The sequence below is a fragment of the Oncorhynchus mykiss genome, chromosome 10 (genome assembly GCF_013265735.2).
Source record: "Oncorhynchus mykiss isolate Arlee chromosome 10, USDA_OmykA_1.1, whole genome shotgun sequence".
NCBI lineage: Eukaryota > Metazoa > Chordata > Actinopteri > Salmoniformes > Salmonidae > Oncorhynchus > Oncorhynchus mykiss.
Window position 1 is genome coordinate 29,856,562 of NC_048574.1, and position 19,289 is coordinate 29,875,850.

A 19,289-nucleotide genomic window follows, 5' to 3' on the forward strand; every position below is an offset into this window, starting at 1 on the left:
TTAAAAAAAGACACAAACCACTAATAATAACAACGCAAGCTTATCGGAACATTTTGCAATACTCATTCATTACAGCTGCAGTGGCTAACAAATGTGTTGACAGTACTGAATAACAACTGAAACATGAACTTACTCATAAAAACAGCAGCTCTTTGCTGTATTCGTTGAGTCTCTCTCTAGTCATAATCTCACAGTATCAACTTTTCTGTGCATTCAAGGCTTCCTTTTACGGTCTATGGCTTGAGGAGACTGTGCAAACACGGTGAGCTTAGCTATCTAATTGGCCAGGTGCAGTTGATTTGCTCTCTTGGCCTGCCGAGTAGGAGGAATTATACCTTCAGACACACAAAATGGCTACTAAATCAAGTGCACCTACCGCCAACAGGCTTTATCGTTGTTTTTTAACAGAAATGCTTAGTGATCGACTAGGAATTCCTTAAAGATAGACCAGTCGGTGACCACTGCTTTAAATAGTAAAGTTAAACGTTCAAACTTTTACCACTATCACAAAAATACTTTTAAAGAGTTAAAGCAAGTCCCATCAGTTTTTCTTAATTGAAAATGGTCATCTATTTATTTTTTATCCTATTCTTTATTTTTGTGTCACAATGTCGTGTGATCAACCACACGCTCCCCGCACAGTAGGTTGTTGACATGCACAAACAAAATGTGCAAACTCCATGATAATGAAGAAGAAGGAGGAAGTAAAAGCAGAAAGTGTACCCATCAATATGTGGTGTGATTTGTTGACTCAATTCAACTGACATTACAAAAAATACATTCCATTGCATGAGCCACATTAGTTAACATCATTTGAATGGGGGCCTCCTGAGTGCCAGTGCTTGAGGCGTCACTGCAGATCTGGATTTGATCCCGGACTGTAACACAGCCGCCCGCGACCGGAAGACCCATGAGGCGGCACACATTTGGCCCAGGGTCGTCCGGGTTAGGGGAGTATTTGGCCGGCCGGGATGTCCTTGTCCCATCGCACTCTAGCGACTCCTGTGGCGGGCCAGGTGCATGCACGCTGACATGATCGGCAGTTGTACAGAGTTTCCTCCGACACATTGGTGTGGCTGGCTTCCGAGTTAAGCGAGCAGTGCGGCTTGGCAGGGTCGTGTTTTGGAGGACGCATGGCTCTCGACCTTCGGCTCTCCCGAGTCCGTACTGGAGTTGCAGCGATGGGACAAGACTATAACTACCAATTGGGGAGAAAAAGGGGTAAAAAGTACGCAAAAAATATATAGAATAAAAAAAATATGCAACATCATTTGAAAGAACTTTCTACATTACCATGGAAATTATTGCATCACAATACCAGACAGCCATTGTGAGTGTACCCTGAGTTTACCAGTCAAATTCTCAGGGTTAGAGGCTCTAAGCCTGAGGCGAGTTCAACAAGGCTTCTGTCTGCAATGAACATGTTGCCAGAGAAACCATTTCAGTTGAACGATTTGAATGAACATTCCAAAATGTTACGGTGAAATATCAAACAGCTACTTTTTGTAAGGATTACTGTGGCTTTTTAGTGACAGTATTCAAACTGAAAATTAGAAAATATGTTAGAAAGCTTTTAGCGTCATACCCAATGTCACGCCCTGACCTTAGATATCTCTGTTTTCTTTATATTTTGGTTAGGTCAGGGCGTGACTAGGGTGGGTACACTAGTTTTTGTATTGTCTAGGGGTTTTTGTATGTTTAGGGGTTTTGTAGGCCTACCAAAGAAGAGCCAATCAGAGGCAGCTGTTTATCGTTGTCTCTGGTTGGGGATCATATTTAGGTAGCCATTTCCCTTTGTTGTTTGTGGGATCTTGTCTATGTGTAGTTAGTTGCCTGTCAGCACTTGTTTGTATAGTTTCACATTTTGTTTTGTTATTTTGTTCAGTGTTTTCATTCTTTAAATAAATAAGAATGTACGCATACTATGCTGCGCCTTGGTCCGATCCTTATAACGAACGTAACACCCAAGAAGACTTGAGGCTGTAATCCCTGCAAAAGGTGCACAAAAGTACAGAGAAAAGGTCTGAATACTTGTGTAATGTGATATTTACGTTTTTTACTTGTAATGAATTTTCAAACATTTCAATAAACCTGTTTTTGCATTGTCATTATGGGGTATTGTGTGTAGATTGATGAGGGGGGAAAAAACTATTGAATCAATTTTAGAATAAGGCTGTAATGTAACAAAATTTGGAAAAAGTCAAGGGGTCTGAATACTTTCTGAATGCACTTACATAGACAGGTACCTACTGCTCTCTGGGACCTCAGCTCTTCAAACTGTGGTCTGATACCATTGTACTGGTCTGGTTTACTGTGGTCTAATAGGGTAATACTCTAATGTTGATGATACTGTCAGTGGTGCAATGACACTGATTGTCATTCCATAGAAATAGAATACAGTACTATTTCTATGGTGTTACCAGTGATAGAGTGGTTACAATGTGATTCTCATGTTGCCTGTGCTGGCTCTTAGGTGGTTGCTGTGGCTCTGATGAGAAGACCTACGTGGTGGGAGGCTGGTCCTGGGCCTGGTGGCTCATCTCAGACATCCAGAGGTAAGAACGGGGTGTAACCCATTCAGAGGGTTTAAGTACAGTTTGGGGATTTATACAATCACTGCCCTAACATCCAGAATTTACCTCCAAAACAAACCATTCAGGCCTACTGTTGGATGGCAGACAGATTTGTCTGTTTATATTTTTTTTAAATCAAAATCTGTTTTAACACCATATTTAAAACTGTACCCACTCATCCTCACATTTACACCACACATTTAAACAACTTTACAATCTACATTAAATATTATACCTAGTCTCTTTTTACCCACACAAAGGGAATAAGCAGTTTGTTATTGTTATGTGGTTTGCAGTGAGAGTGCAGTGCAGTGTTTACTGTGTGTGTAAACACAATGTGTCACAGTTAGCAAGTCAGCTGCTCTCAAACACAACCTTGCTGTCAGCAACCCCTGTAAACACTACAGCACAGAATTGAAGTGGAAAAAACAAACACACTGAGAGAGGTTAGGGTCAGGTGAAGTTCAATCTCACCGAATTATATTATCCTGTTAGAGACAGATAAAATACAGTTGGCCTATGTTTAAAATAAAACAAATCAACGTTAGCTTACACAGCACATATGATAGTTGTGAAATCAAATTTAAAAGATAATAGTTTTTAGATCTCTGAACACAACAGATCCCGTTCCAATTTATTTCATGCATTTTCCCTTAACTATTAAGTATTGTGTTTGTTTGTTACTTATTGTCTCTTTGTTTCTGCCATGCTAATCTGCCTTGCCTTGCCTGGTGTTCAACCCACCATGTCTCTCTCAGCCCTGCTGTGTCTTGGGGATGATGTCTTAACCATAGCGATTCTAGTAAATTACTCGAGGGGCTATGTCATAAACCCTCAGTTTCAGAATGGGGTGAAAGTGGCAACCATATCCGCCAGGGAGAAATCCAAATCCAGTTTAATTGGAATGAATTGCAGTAGAGGCATAATCCTTATTTTACTTATGCAGGAAAATAAAAGTAAGGCATCACAAATTGTGTAATGGAATTATAGTCAACCTAAAATATTGTCATATAATTATAAATACAGGTTTTAGCCTCTAAAATATATTTAAACAGACCATAAATGTCTCAGATTTTGTGATATTGGAAAGCTGTGAGTATTATTATATGATACAGTATCAATACCGTTGCATTTACAACTTGTCTAAGTCCTATCATCGACTGATTTGAGCCAGTGTATGGCTGTGGATTAAGATATTGTGTAAAACAATGAATGTGAAGAATTTATCTGCACTGTATGTGTGCATTGTTTGAATGGAATGTCGGTGTATTGGCAGTTAATTTCACACATTTATGAAATCATTCCTCTAAATGTGGTTGGCTAGCTAACACACATACAGTGCAGATAAATTCTTCACATTCATTGTTTTACACTATCTAATGACAGCACTGGAAAACCAGGGTTGACCAACTCCCTGACCAACATGGCTGACCTTTGCAAGGTTCATGTCCATTCTAGTATTCTAATTCCTCATTCTATGTTCCTAACTAGCTATGTATACAGTGCCTTCGGAAAAGTATTCAGACCACTTTACTTTTTCCACATTTTGTTACGTTTCAGCCTTATTCTACAATGGATTAAATAAACACAAATCCTCAGCAATCTGCACACACTAACCCATAATGACAAAACAAAAAACGTTTAAAAAAAATCTTAACAAATGTATTAAAAATACAAAACAGAAATACCTTATTTACATAAGTATTTAGACCCTTTGCTATGAGACTCAACTTGATTGGAGTCCACCTGTGGTATATTCAATTGATTGGACACAAATTGGAAAGGGACACACCTGTCTATATAAGGTCCCACAGTTGGCAGTGCATTTCAGAGCAAAAACCAAGCCATGAGGTCGAAGGAACTCCGAGACAGGATTGTGTCAAGGCACAGATCTACCAAAAAATGTCTGCAGCATTGGTCTCCAAGAACACAGGGGCCTTCATCATTCTTAAATGGAATAAGTTTGGAACCACCAAGTGTCTTCCTAGAGCTGGCTGCCCGGCCAAACTGAACAGTCGGGGGAGAAGGGAGGTGACCAAGAACCCGATGGTCACTCTGACAGAGCTCTGGAGTTCCTCTGTGGAGATGGGAGAACCTTCCAGAAGGACAACCATCTCTGCAACACTACACCAATCAGGCCTTTATGATAGTGGTCAGACAGAAGCCACTCCTCCGTAAAAGGTACATAACAGCCCACTTGGAGTTTGCCAAAAGGCACCTAAAGATTCTCAGATCATGAGTAACAAGATTCTCTGGTCTAATGAAACCAAGATTGAACTCTTTGGCCTGAATGCCAAGCGTCATGTCTAGAGGAAACCCGGCACCCTTCCTACGGTGAAGCATGGTGGTGGCAGCATCATGTTGTGGGGATGTTTTTCAGTGGCAGGGACTGGGAGACAAAGATGAACGGAGCAAAGTACAGTGAGATCCTTGATAAAACCTGTTCCAATGCGCTCAGGACCCCAGATTGGGGCGAAGGTTCACCTTCCAACAGGACAACGAGCCTAAGCACACAGCCGAGACAACGGCTTCGGAGCAAGTCTCTGAATGTCCTTGAGTGGCCAACCAGAGCTCAGACATGAACCCAATCAAACATCTCTGGAGAGACATGAAAATAGCTATGCAGCAATGCTCCCCATTCAACCTGACAGAGCTTGAGAGGATCTGCAGAGAAGAATGGGAGAAACTCCCCAAATACAGTTGTGCCAAGATTTTAGCATCGTACCCAAGAAGACTCGAGGTTGTAATCACTGCCAAAGGTGCTTCAACAAAGTAACGAGTAAAGGCTCTGAATACTTATGTAAATGTGATATTTCCGTTTTTTTTAAATATATATATAAATTTGCACAAAAAAAAGTGCTTTATCATTATGGGGTATTGTGTGTAGATTGATGAGGGATAAAACAATTTAATCAATTTTAAAATAAGGCTGTAACCTAACAAAATGTGGAAAGTCAAGGGGTCTGAACACTTTCCGAATGCACTGTATATATAGAGAGTTAGGTCAGGTTTTAGAATGGCTGCCATGTTAGCGCCCATATAGAAGTTTATTCTTGAAATGTTGCTGATGTAACAATACGAGAGCGCCTCCGACAGTTCAAATCAAATTTATTTATATAGCCCTTCGTACATCAGCTGATATCTCAAAGTGCTGTACAGAAACCCAGCCTAAAATCCCAAACAGCAAGCAATGCAGGTGTAAAAGCACGGTGGCTAGGAAAAACTCCCTAGAAAGGCCAAAACCTAGGAAGAAACCTAGAGAGGAACCAGGCTATGTGGGGTGGCCAGTCCTCTTCTGGCTGTGCCGGGTGGAGATTATAACAGAACATGGCCAAGATGTTCAAATGTTCATAAATGACCAGCATGGTCCAATAATAATAAGGCAGAACAGTTGAAACTGGAGCAGCAGCACGGCCAGGTGGACTGGGGACAGCAAGGAGTCATCATGTCAGGTAGTCAGTCCTGAGGCATGGTCCTAGGGCTCAGGTCCTCCGAGAGAGAGAAAGAAAGAGAGAAAGAGAGAATTAGAGAGAGCACACTTAAATTTACACAGGACACCGAATAGGACAGGAGAAGTACTCCAGATATAACAAACTGACCCTAGCCCCCCGACACATAAACTACTGCAGCATAAATACTGGAGGCTGAGACAGGAGGAGTCAGGAGACAGTTCCCTTTGAAATTACCCGCTGTAAACAAGCAAAACAGAGCAGCGAATTTAACAGGCGTTTTTATTGATTAGCCTTCAGGATCATGTGTATCCAAATCTTGACTATGTTTTAGTGTCAACAAATTGCATATCCGCTTTCACTGGACATCTTCACAGGTTTTAGAAAACTATCAGCAATAAACAGCACAACGCGGATGTAAGAATCAACGCTGGTAGAGACGAGTAGCAGGTAAAGGGAGTGAACATTTAATGAAATACGGACATGAAACAGGACAGGACAGCATCTGGACATGAACACATAACAACATAAATACTGACACCGGGAACAAACAGGGGAGCAGACAGTTATAGACAGGGCAATCAACAAAGGGAAGGAGTCCAGGTGAGCACTGCTGCGCGTAATGATGTTGACAGGTGTGCATAATGAAGGGCAGCCTGGCGCCCTCGAACGTTAGAGTGGGAGAGCGGGAATAGGCGTGACAGCGGAAGCGTTAATTTTTACTTATCCTCCCGGGTGGCGCAGTTGTTAAGGGTGCTGTACTGCAGCGCCAGCTGTGCCATCAGAGTCCCTGGGTTCGCGCCCAGGCTCTTTCGTAACCGGCCGCGACCGGGAGGTCCGTGGGGCGACGCACAATTGGCCTAGCGTCGTCCGGGTTAGGGAGTGCTTGGTCGGTAGGGATGTCCTTGTCTCATCGCGCACCAGCGACTCCTGTGGCGGGCTAAGAAGCAGTGCGGCTGGTTGGGTTGTGTATCGGAGGACTTTCAACCTTCGTCTCTCCCGAGCCCGCACGGGAGTTGTAGCGATGAGACAAGATAGTAGCTACTACAACAATTGGATACCACGAAATTGGGGAGAAAAAGGGGTAAAACATTTTTTTTAAATGTTAAAAATAAAAATATTACTTATCAACGGCTATGGAGGAGAAAGTGGTGCTCCCGGAACATTGGCCTAACTTTCTATATATTAAAAAAATAATTAACATTAATTTCACTAAGCAAGTTAGTTAATAACAAATTCTTATTTACAATGATGGCCTACACCATCCAAACCCGGACAACGCTGGGCCAAATATGCACCGCCCAATGGGACTCCCAATCACGGCTGGTTGTGATACACCCTGGATTGGAACCAGGGTGTCTGTAGTGAAGACGCCTCTAGCACTGAGATGCAGTGCCTTAGACCGCTACTCAGGAGCCCCTATATATATATTTAGTGTACAAAACATTAGGAACATGACATAGACAGGTGAATCCAGGTGAAAGTAATGATCCCGTATGGATGCAAGACAAAATATTTAAGTGCCTTTGAACGGGCAATGGTAGTAGGTGCCAGGCACACTGGTTTGAGTGTGTTAAGAATTGCAAAGCTGCTATAAAGACAAGTTATTTTATCTAGTAGTTGCTAGGATACCTGCCATTAGGGCTCTAAATATAGTTAAGTAGAGGCATGGGATGGCTCAAGTGTTTGTTGCCACCCCATATATGCTCATATGCATATAGTATGCATAGCTCTCTCAAGTGTGTGAAAGAGCAGTGAAAAAATTTTGGTGTGAATGTTCACATTTGTATGGTGACTCAGTCAATTGTTTTGTTGACAATACTTGTTAACCGAGCCTCAACTAAGCAGTAGAGATTGTCATTAAGGGTCTTGCAGTGTGTAGAGGCATTCTTGAGTAATCTTTAGTGCCTTTAGTGCCTTAAACTCAGATGTAGGTTAAGAATGCTGCTGTGTGACTGCTATGCTGACCAAGCCAATCCTTCCCCGTGACTTCTGCCGTTTGTCCTAGTTGTTGCTGTCCGTTGTGTTGTGAAGAGAACTGACTGGCTGTACTGTGTTTGTGCTTGTAATGTAAACACCAGCATATTAGATCATTGATTGACTGGAGACATTTTGGTTCCATCTGAAGCTCTCTGCGGTTAGGCTACACAATGGTTCCTTTTTGCTGTAGCAGGGTTCCCCAACTGGCAGCCCACGGGCTGAATTCGGCCCGCATGTGATTTTATTTGGCCCGCCCAAATTATTATATATAGTTTTAATTATTGCATTTTTTTATTTTATTGTTGGACATAAAAGACTAAAAACACGAGGAAATCAACTCCAAGTCATTTTAATTGTGGAAATCTGTTCCAAATAATAGACAGTCTACAAATGATTTGTAATCATGTTCCGGCCCCCTGACCATCCGCACAAGAAGAAATCGGCCAGTGGCTGAATCTCGTTGATGATCCCTGCTGTAGAATCTAGTCTATGGTAGGCTATGGCGTAGGCCTCCTAAAGTGTCTTCTAGAGTGTCTTCTCTCACCCCTGACCCTCCGTTACTGACACCCCTAACAGCTGTTATAAGTGTACTATATTCACTGCCCTGCCTCTCCTATTCCTACTATCCTACCGCCTGCCTGCCCGCCTAGGATGTCTCTGGAGATAATGACCATCCTCTGTCGCTGTGAGAATATCGAAACCTTGGAGGGTGTCCCCCTGGATGTGACAGGGGTGGCTCAGGTAATGCTTCAGATAGCCTTGAAAAGACCACAAAGGCACGAAAGACAACAGACAGTCAGGCAGTGACTGGTGCACTGGTCAAGTACAAAACAAACGTCAGAGGCAAACAAACGGTTGGACTAACTGGCCAACTACTGTGTATCTTTGTTTTTCCATCTTCATGTCACGTTGTTCTCTCCCTCTGCAGTGGAAGGGAGAGAGAGTCAGCTGTCTGTCATTAAACTGTTCTATGGGCTTTGCTACACAGCTAACGTCTGTTTGTTAACTCTCTCCTATGGGCTTTGGCAACAGAGTCCCCATAATGAATGCCCTGAGAAAGGGATGCAAAGAAGGGTCCCACCGTTGCTAGCTATTACACTATTGATAAACACAAGTTTACATGACTTGATATTTATTTCAATGTGGGGATTCGATGCACATCACATCTACATTGGGAACCTAATGATATTTTGCACTCCAGAAAAAAAGCATTCAATTACATCCTGTTGTCACTGCCCTGGAGGAGGCCTTGTGTGAATGTTATTTATTTTCCATCACTTTTTGTGTTTTTACCCCCCTCTCTTCATTTGCTCTCCCTTCCCTCCAGAACATGCCAATTTTTATTTTATATTTTCTCCACGTTCTCCACAGGATAACCCTTGAGATTATGACCCTGCAGCCCAAGTGTGAGGATGTAGAAACAGCGGAGGGTGTAGCTATTACTGTCACTGGGGTGGCACAGGTAAAACACCTACCTACTGTACCACATCTACCTTCTGGGAATGGACTGGAATGCCTCTTTCAGCTCAAATTGGGATGGGGGTCAGCCTCCATACCCTCCCTCCCCTCCTATGCCTCCCTTCTCCCCTACCCCCCAGCACCCCCAAGGGGAACTGGTGCCATAGCCATGACTGAGGGTCAATCATTCTCCTGATAGAAGTTACAACAGAACAATTGCCTCCATCAATTATTACATTTCATTATTTTTAATATTATAATATTATTAACTATAATCCAGAGTTGCAATCTCAGGTATACAACTAGAAATATGCCAAGTCACCACAATTTTCCAAAATGGAGATATATGTTTCTTCATTGCAAAGGTTGTGACTAGAGCGAGTACAACTATGACCGGAAGTGACTTTTCATAGCAGGTTAGGAGAGCATTTTAGCTAACCTTAACCCTTTTACTAACCTTATCCTAAGTCTCCTAACCTGCCACGTTAATTCTCCTAACCTGCTGTGTAAACTTTCCTAGCCTGCTACAAAAAAGTAACTTCCGGTCGTAGCTGTACTCTTTAGTCAGAATCTGTTGCAAGGGTTTAGTTATTTCAGACCCTGTTTGCTTTACACTAAACATTAAGGCCTGTGTAAAGTGAAATGTTTGTGTCTGTGGTCAAGTGTAAATATGGAGTAAACACCATAGAGCGTGTAGTCTCACATCCCTGGTTGGATACAGTACTTTACAAACAGGGTTTGTTTAGAATCAAAAAAGTGTAATCTCCTTGCTAAAATTATTTGTCCATATCTATTACTAAATAGACCCTATATTGCTCAAGCAGGAATTATAGTGATGAATCTAATGTCCATGAATATCAGGTTGCGCTAGCTGTTTGTGGAGAATGACTGACCCTCGTATCAAGGCCGAAACAGTCCCAACAGACATTTCTGACTTGAATGGTGTCTTCCTTAAAGGGGTACAGGGAAGAAGAATAAAGCCTGGCATGTTTCTTTTGCATCCAAACATTTACATTCCTTATTTTTACAGTCATTAACTTTTTGTAATCTTTTCTCTGTGTTAAAATCCTGATTTAATTGTGTTAACCCCCCTAGTGCCAATCTGCAGTGAAAGTTTTATTACAATTGGTGTCACATGGATTGACGCTGAAGAGATGAAGCAGGTACAGGGAGTCAAACATTTAATAAGAAACGGACAATGGAACAGCATCAACATACAATAAACAATCAATGCATCAGCAGGGAACCTGACAAATATAGGGGAGGTAATAAACAGATGATAAGTGAGTCCAATATTGCAGAAGCATGTGACGAGGGAAGGTGGCAGATGTGCGTAATTGATGGCAGAATTGCGTGATGCAGGGCAGCCTGGCGCCCTCAAGCGCCAGCGGAGGGAAGAGTGGGAGCAGGCGTGACAGTAAACCCCCCCCCCCCCCCCCCCAGGGGCGCCACTCGGCGTCTAGGGACGCCTACCGTCCGAGACATGTGCGCTGGGCAAGCCAACGAACCGGCAGGAGAGTGAGAGCCTGGCGAGCCGGCTGAGGCATGGAAGCCAGACAATCCGACTGAGGCAAGACGCCTGTCGATCCTTCTGCAGAGAGGGAGCCCGATGATCCGGTGGAGAGTGACGTGGGATGGGAAGCTGCCGAGCCAACCAAGACAAGGAAACCTCTCGAGCCAGCCAGGGCGTGAAAGCCCGACGGGCTGGCTTAGGTACCCCCGGTTCCATCGACTGCGGAATCCTCCCCGACGTCACCAACAAAACAAAAACTCCTGGACCGGCTGGGTGAACAAGAACTGACGATCCGGCTGAGGCCTGACGTGAGATGGGCGCCATCCGAGCCAACCGGGGCAAGGAAACCTCTCGAGCCAGCTAGGGTGTGGAATCCCGACGAGCTGGCTAGGCACCCCTGGTTCCATCGGTGGCGACCCAGAGCCGATGTCATCATACCAACCGGAATGCCAGTACTCCCCGATGCTTCGTGTGATGGCGGATGCATTCTGTCACATGGACCGACGCTGGAGAGACGAAGCAGGTACGGGGAGTAAAACATTTAATAAAGAACGGACACGGAACGAGACAGGAACAGCGTCAGCATAGAAGAAAACAAAGACAAAAAACAATGCATCAGCAGGGAACAGAGCAGGGAAACTGACAAATATAGGGGAGGAAATAAACAGATGATAAGTGAGTCCAGGTGAGTCCAATATCGCTGAAGCGCGTGACGAGGGAAGGCTGGTGTGCGTAATTGATGGCAGGAGTGCGTGATGCAGGGCAGCCTGGCGCCCTCAAGCGCCAGGGGAGGGAAGAGCGTGAGCAGACGTGACAATTGGTTTAATTGAAAATGTGAGCTAATCAAATTTAGTTATGTAACTAGCTACTGTTAATTCAATATGAGTATACAAGTTCAAGTGTTCCTGCAATTTACTTTATTACTTTAGATTTTATTTATTAGTTCTCGCTGGACATTTCTGTCTTATTTACGACTAATCTGGTCTATAATTTGTAATTCATTACAACCAATTCCATTACTTCTAACCCAGTGCAAGTTGTGTGATGTTCCCTTTTCTTAGTTTCCTAGTCTGTCCAGTGGGCTTGACTACAATGAGCCCACTGTCACTGATGCAGAGGAAGCTTTAACGATGAACTTCTCTAACAAGGTCCATCATCAGGTCTCTCTCTATCTGATTGGACGAGCCTATACAAGCCTCCTGTCCTGGTTTCTATGGTAACGGGAGTTATGTGGCGACTGAAGTTTACAGTCTTTGACATTGTATTTTAATAAGAAGGTCCCAACTCAAAGTAGTGGTTTGAGTTGGGACAGTGCAGATTTGGATAATGGAAAGTGGATATACCCACCTTCCTTTGACCTTAAACACACCCATATGGTGTCACATATTTCTCAAATTATATGACCTTTTACTATAATATTAAGAGATCTAAATGAGTTTCCACATGTTTGTGAAACTGGAAGAGTCAGTTTGTCTCTTGGCAACCTCCTAAGTGGGCGGCTGTAAAGTAAACCATGCTTCCATTTCAACCAGATGTCAGGGAAGGAAATAAAACATCTATAAAAAGAAAATAAAAAAATGAGAGTAGTTTCTCATGAAAGTCATTATCATCTTAGAGTGTGAAAAAGTAGGAAGTGGTGGTTTAAATAATTAAATAAGCAGGAAATAGATTTGTATTATTTCCGATCATTGGTCTCATATTTCCAGTTTATGGTTTTTATTTTGTAATGTACCCTGCCCACCACAGGAGGTTGGTGGCACCTTAATTGAGGAGGACAGGCTCGTGGTAATGGCTGGAGTGGAATCGGTGGAATGGTATCAAATACATCAAACATAGTTTCCATGTGTTTGATGACATTCCTTTTGCTCCTTTCCAGACATTATTATGAGCTGTCCTCCCCTCAGCAGCCTCCACTGCTGCACACCCTTTCAGAGCATGCTGAAGGAACCTTGGTGTTTGAAAGGGGGGGGGGGGGGGGGGGGTAGAGCCAGGGCACATTTGCATGGGTCCTCATCTCAGTTCTGGCCTTCACTTGGCATAGCTCCCCCTGCTGTCTATGTCAGGTGGCCTGTCTGTCTGTCTGTGGTCATTTGTAATCAGTGTTTTCAATGAATGATTGCCATCTCCCCTCCCATTACACTGTGATTCCTCTCAGCCCATTTCTGAATGCATGCCTCATTGGAGTCAATGTCCAGTCACATTTCTCACCTCAGGACCCGCTCACTCTCTTTCCTTTCAGCTGCAGCAGACAACACAACCGCCATTGACTTGTTTACCTTTAAAATGATTTATTCAATGATTGATTGAATAGGGCCAATATGAAGATATCTTATCTCCTCTGACTCGGTTTATCCTCACCTTTAGTACTTCTGTTGTTTTATTAGTAACCTGAAAAGACTCTTGACTATATCTCACGTGGATGATATGCACCAGGCCAGAGTTTACACATTTTCTGATTGGCTCAGTTATATTCAGGATTTCTACTGCTTGTTATTAACACAGAAACCCACGCCTAGCCTCTTCATTACAGAACTGTCTCACTCAGTCCTTACTAAGACCAGGGTGGAATCTCAAGTATTTTTCTTCAATTCCTCTCTCCTTGCCTAATTTTTAAAACATCAGATGGAAACAAACAGTATTGGAGGACATTTTTTCATCTGATCTTCTCCTCCAATGTTCTCGTGTCCTCTTATGTTTTGAGAAGGAGGCAAGCAGAGAGGAATCGAGGAAAATGATTTTAAGATTCACCCTAGATCAGTGTTTTGTGTACCACAACATTCCCACAACATGAGCAATGACTGCAGTCCTCAGTATGAAGAGATGTTTCTGAGTGGAGTTTGGCCTTGAGGAGAGTGAATAGTGGTGGAAAAGTACCCAATTGTTATAAACTCAGCAAAAAAAGAAACGTCCTCTCACTGTCAACTGCGTTTATTTTCAGCAAACTTAACATGTGTAAATATTTTTATGAACATAACAAGATTCAACAACTGAGACATAAACTGAACAAGTTCCACAGACATGTGACTAACAGAAATTGAATAATGTGTCCCTGAACAAAGGGGGGAGGGTCAAAATCAAAAGTAACAGTCAGTATCTGGTGTGGCCACCAGCTGCATTAAGTACTGCAGTGCATCTCCTCCTCATGGACTGCACCAGATTTGTCATTTTTTTGCTGTGAGATGTTACCCCACTCTTCCACCAAGGCACCTGCAAGTTCCCGGACATTTCTGGGGGTAATGGCCCTAGCCCTCACCCTCCGATCCAGCAGGTCTCAGACATGCTCGATGGGATTGATATCCGGGCTCTTCGCTGGCCATGGCAGAACACTGACATTCCTGTCTTGCAGGAAATCACGCACAGAACAAGCAGTATGGCTGGTGACGTTGTCATGCTGGAAGATCATGTAAGGCTGAGCCTGCAAGAAGAGTACCATATGACGGAGGGGGATGTCTTCCCTGTAACGCACAGCATTGAGATTGCCTGCAATGACAACAAACTCAGTCCGATGATGCTGTGACATACTACCCCAGCCCATGACGGACCCTCCACCTCCAAATCGATCCAACTCAAGAGTACAGGCTTCTGTGTAACGCTCATTCCTTCAACGATAAACGCGAGTCCGACCATCACCCCTGGTGAGACAAAACTGTGACTCGTCAGAGAAGAGCACTTTTTTACAGTCCTGTCTGGTCCAGCGATGGTGGGTTTGTGCCCATAGGCGACGTTGTTGCTGGTGATGTCTGGTGAGGACATGTCTTACAACAGGCCTAAAAGCCCTCAGTCCAGCCTCTCTCAACCTATTGCGTACAGTCTGAGCACTGATGGAGGGATTGTGCATTCCTGGTGTAACTCGGGCAGTTGTTGTTGCCATCCTGTACCTGTCCCGCAGGTGTGATGTTCGGATGTACCGATCCTGTGCAGGTGTTGTTACACATGGTCTGCCACTTCGAGGACGATCAGCTGTCCGTCCTGTCTCCCTGTAGCGCTGTCTTAGGTGTCTCACAGTACTGACATTGCAATTTATTGCCCTGGCAACATCTGCAGTCCTCATGCCTCCTTGCAGCATGCCTAAGGAGATCTGTGAAGTTATTTGGATTTCTACTAATTATCTTTGAAAGACAGGGTCCTGAAAATGGAACGTTCTTTTTTTGCTGAGTTTATTTCTAAACAGCACATTGTCATAACCACTCATTTATTAGCTCTCCCTACAGTGGCTTGCACAACCATTCCATATGTGATCCCCTTACCTACCCCCTAGCCAAGTATATTATAACTCCACGATACGGCATCAGCTGAGTTGAGTGCAGACTGGAGTTTTTGTTAGTGTCGTTAAGACACAGCTTACAGACGGTAGGCAATTAAGGTCACAGTTATGAAAACTTAGGACACTAAAGAGGCCTTTCTACTGACTCTGAAAAACACCAAAAGAAAGATGCCCAAGGTCCCTGTTCATCTGTGTGAACATGCCTTAGGCATGCTGCAAGGAGGCATGAGGACTGCAGATGTGGCCAGGGCAATAAATTGCAATGTCCGTTCTCTGACAAGTCGCAGTTTTGTCTCACCGGGGTAATGGTCGGATTCGTGTTTATCGTCGAAGGAATGAGCGTTACACCAAGGCCTGTACTCTTGAGTTGGATCGATTTGGAGGTGGAGGGTCCGTCATGGTCTGGGGTGGTGTGTCACAGCATCATCAGACTGAGCTTGTTGTCATTGCAGGCAATCTCAACGCTGTGCGTTACAGGGAAGACATCCTCCTCCCTCATATGGTACTCTTCCTGCAGGCTCATCCTTACATGACCCTCCAGCATGACAATGCCACCAGCCATATTGCTCATTCTGTGGGAGTTTTCCTGCAAGACAGGAATCTCACTGTTCTGCCATGGCCAGCAAAGAGCCTGGATCTCAATCCCATTGAGCACGTCTGAGACCTGTTGGATTGGAGGGTGAGGGCTAGGGCCATTCTCCCAGAAATGTCTGGGAACTTGCAGGTGCCTTGGTGGAAGAGTGCAGTAACATCTCACAGCAAGAACTGGCAAATCTGGTGCAGTCCATGAGGAAGAGATGCACTGCAGTACTTAGTATCTGGTGTGGCCACCAGTTGCATTGACTGTTACTTTTGATTTTGATCCCCCCCCCCCCCACCCCCCTTTGTTCAGGGACACATTATTCCATTTCTGTTAGTCACATGTCTGTGGAACTTGTTCAGTTTATGTCTCAGTTGTTGAATCTTGTTATGTTCATACAAATATTTACACGTGTTAAGTTTGCTGAAAATAAAAACAGTTGACAGTGAGAGAACGTTTCTTTTTTTGCTGAGTTTATAACTACAGACAGAGTATGTTCACATTTTAGGGAATAAAATAACAAAGTATAATGTGCATACATGGCATTTAAAATAAAAAAAAGACCTATAATCACATAGATTAGCCAGTGTAGTTATGTGTCTGAAGTGCTAATCAGATTATGTTGATGTTGCTCAGATGATTTCAGTGTATTATTTAGCTGGCTAACATCTGACAATGTTGCCTATTACCCTGGCTCCAGGTGAAGGTGATGGTAGACAATGAGCTGCTGGGCTATGCCTGTGAACAGTTCCTGGGGAAATCTGTGATGGAGATAAAGAGTGTCATTCTGCAGACCCTGGAGGGTCATTTACGCTCTATTCTCGGTAGGGACCTTCTGATAGACACGGGCTGCTGCTCAGTACTATTGGGTCTCAGAGGAGTATTACTATTAGGTCATGCTATAGAACTTTAAACCATTTTACATGTTCTCAGGAAATCAAATTCTATATGCCATATAATGTATGCATGTACTCCTCGGACCCTTAGGCTCTGGTTTAACTCTGATATAGGATACTAAGAATTTTACAATGTACAACTAATTTAAATAAATCACCACTTGAGATAGAGGAATCCATATCAGTCTATGGTTAGTGACCCAGCCAGACACTGACCCCAGTCCTGTGTTCCAGGTACTCTGACGGTGGAGCAGATCTACCAGGACAGAGACAGATTTGCTGCTCTGGTGAGGGAGGTGGCAGCGCCCGACGTGGGCCGCATGGGCATCGAGATCCTCAGCTTCACCATCAAGGTAAGAGACAGGGGCACAGTCATCCTATTGCAGCTTTACCACTTTACCACTTGCCGCACAATGACTGAGGGCCTCTGTTTTATCCCTGTCCTTGTCAGGATGTTTATGATAAAGTGGAGTACCTGAGTTCCTTGGGCAAGAGTCAGACAGCTGCAGTACAGCGAGACGCAGACATCGGAGTGGCCGAGGCAGAGAGAGACGCAGGAATCAGGGTAAGACATATCCTGCAAACAAGTAGATTCCCTGAATGTGTCGCAGTACATCGCACTCAGTATTGATGTTAGTCTTTGCTACACTGAATCTTCTCTTCTCATCTTGTGGTCTGTGCCCCCAATAGGAAGCAGAATGTAAGAAAGAGATGATGGACATCAAGTTCCAAGCAGATACCAAGATGGCCGACTCTAAGAGAGGGTTGGAGATGCAGAAGGCTGCTTTCAATCAAGAAGTCAACACAAAGGTATCAGACATGGGCATCATTGCTCTAGATTAGATTCACCTAGTAGTCAATCGATGACATCAAATCTACACCTAATGTGAAAAATGTTTAATCCTTTATAAGAGATTCACCCTGGTCATATTCATTAGTGCACACCAAAGCTAAACGTTTTTCAAAGGAAAGGGAACTACCTGAACTTGTCCCGGTAGTCCCTTTTCGTTTCAGCACATTGGATTCCATTTAATTCCTGGTGAATATCACCTCTGCCTTTTCTCCTCCTCCTCCCCCCCCCCCCCCCCCAGAAAGCAGAGGCCCAGCTGGCCTATGAGCTGCAGGCTGCCAAGGAGCAGCAGAAGATCCGTCTGGAGGAGATCGAGATCGAGGTGGTTCAGAGGAAGAAGCAGATCACCATTGAGGAGAAGGAGATTGACCGCACTGAGAAGGAGCTGATCGCCACGGTCAAGAGGCCGGCCGAGTCTGAGGCTTACAAGATGCAACAGCTGGCCGAGGGACAGAAGTGAGTGACCAATCACTGAGCCGCTCCCAGAATGCATGGCAAATAAGGACAATGTGTATGCTCGTTCAAATTCTGGGTGCAACGCAGGGTGAGTAAACCACCACAGGAGCCTAGAGTGTCTGCCTTTCAAGCATCTATGCAACAAATAAGTTATACTCAGACATCAAATCAAATCAAATGTATTTATATAGCCCTTCGTACATCAGCTGATATCTCAAAGTGCTGTACAGAAACCCAGCCTAAAACCCCAAACAGCAAGCAATGCAGGTGTAGAAGCACGGTGGCTAGGAAAAACTCCCTAGAAAGGCCAAAACCTAGGAAGAAACCTAGAGAGGAACCAGGCTATGTGGGGTGGCCAGTCCTCTTCTGGCTGTGCCGGGTCGAGATTATAACAGAACATGGCCAAGATGTTCAAATGTTCATAAATTACCAGCATGGTCAAATAATAATAAGGCAGAACAGTTGAAACTGGAGCAGCAGCACGGCCAGGTGGACTGGGGACAGCAAGGAGTCATCATGTCAGGTAGTCCTGAGGCATGGTCCTAGGGCTCAGGTCCTCCGAGAGAGAGAAAGAAAGAGAGAATTAGAGAGAGCACACTTAAATTCACACAGGACACCGAATAGGACAGGAGAAGTACTCCAGATATAACAAACTGACCCTAGCCCCCCGACACATAAACTACTGCAGCATAAATACTGGAGGCTGAGACAGGAGGGGTCAGGAGACACTGTGGCCCCATCCGAGGACACCCCCGGACAGGGCCAAACAGGAAGGATATAACCCCACCCACTTTGCCAAAGCACAGCCCCACACCACTAGAGGGATATCTTCAACCACCAACTTGAGACAAGGCCGAGTATAGCCCACAAAGATCTCCGCCACGGCACAACCCAAGGGGGGGCGCCAACCCAGACAGGAAGATCACATCAGTGACTCAACCCACTCAAGTGACGCACCCCTCCTAGGGACGGTATGAAAGAGCCCCAGTAAGCCAGTGACTCAGCCCCTGTAATAAGGTTAGAGGCAGAGAATCCCAGTGGAAAGAGGGGAACTGGCCAGGCAGAGACAGCAAGGGCGTTTTGTTGCTCCAGAGCCTTTCCGTTCACCTTCCCACTCCTGGGCCAGACTACACTCAATCATATGACCCACTGAAGAGATGAGTCTTCAGTAAAGACTTAAAGGTTGAGACCGAGTTTGCGTCTCTTACATGGGTAGGCAGACCATTTCATAAAAATGGAGCTCTATAGGAGAAAGCCCTGCCTCCAGCTG

General features: G+C 44.3%; 1 protein-coding gene across 3 annotated transcripts in view; it reads left to right on the forward strand.

Annotated features, from left to right (window-relative positions):
* LOC100653448 (flotillin-2a) overlaps positions 1–19,289 on the forward strand; it is a 37,528-nt gene that overhangs the window by 12,541 nt on the left and 5,698 nt on the right. The window contains exons 2-8 of one of the 3 annotated variants that reach the window (XM_036990030.1): positions 2,474–2,555; positions 9,374–9,464; positions 16,518–16,641; positions 16,948–17,066; positions 17,165–17,278; positions 17,404–17,523; positions 17,805–18,019. In XM_036990030.1, coding sequence (XP_036845925.1) covers positions 2,474–2,555; positions 9,374–9,464; positions 16,518–16,641; positions 16,948–17,066; positions 17,165–17,278; positions 17,404–17,523; positions 17,805–18,019 — 865 coding nt within the window. Of the gene's footprint in view, positions 1–2,473; positions 2,556–8,638; positions 8,744–9,373; positions 9,465–12,034; positions 12,190–16,517; positions 16,642–16,947; positions 17,067–17,164; positions 17,279–17,403; positions 17,524–17,804; positions 18,020–19,289 lie in introns of those variants that run through there. The other 2 variants (XM_036990031.1, XM_036990032.1) reach the window with 2 other exon arrangements.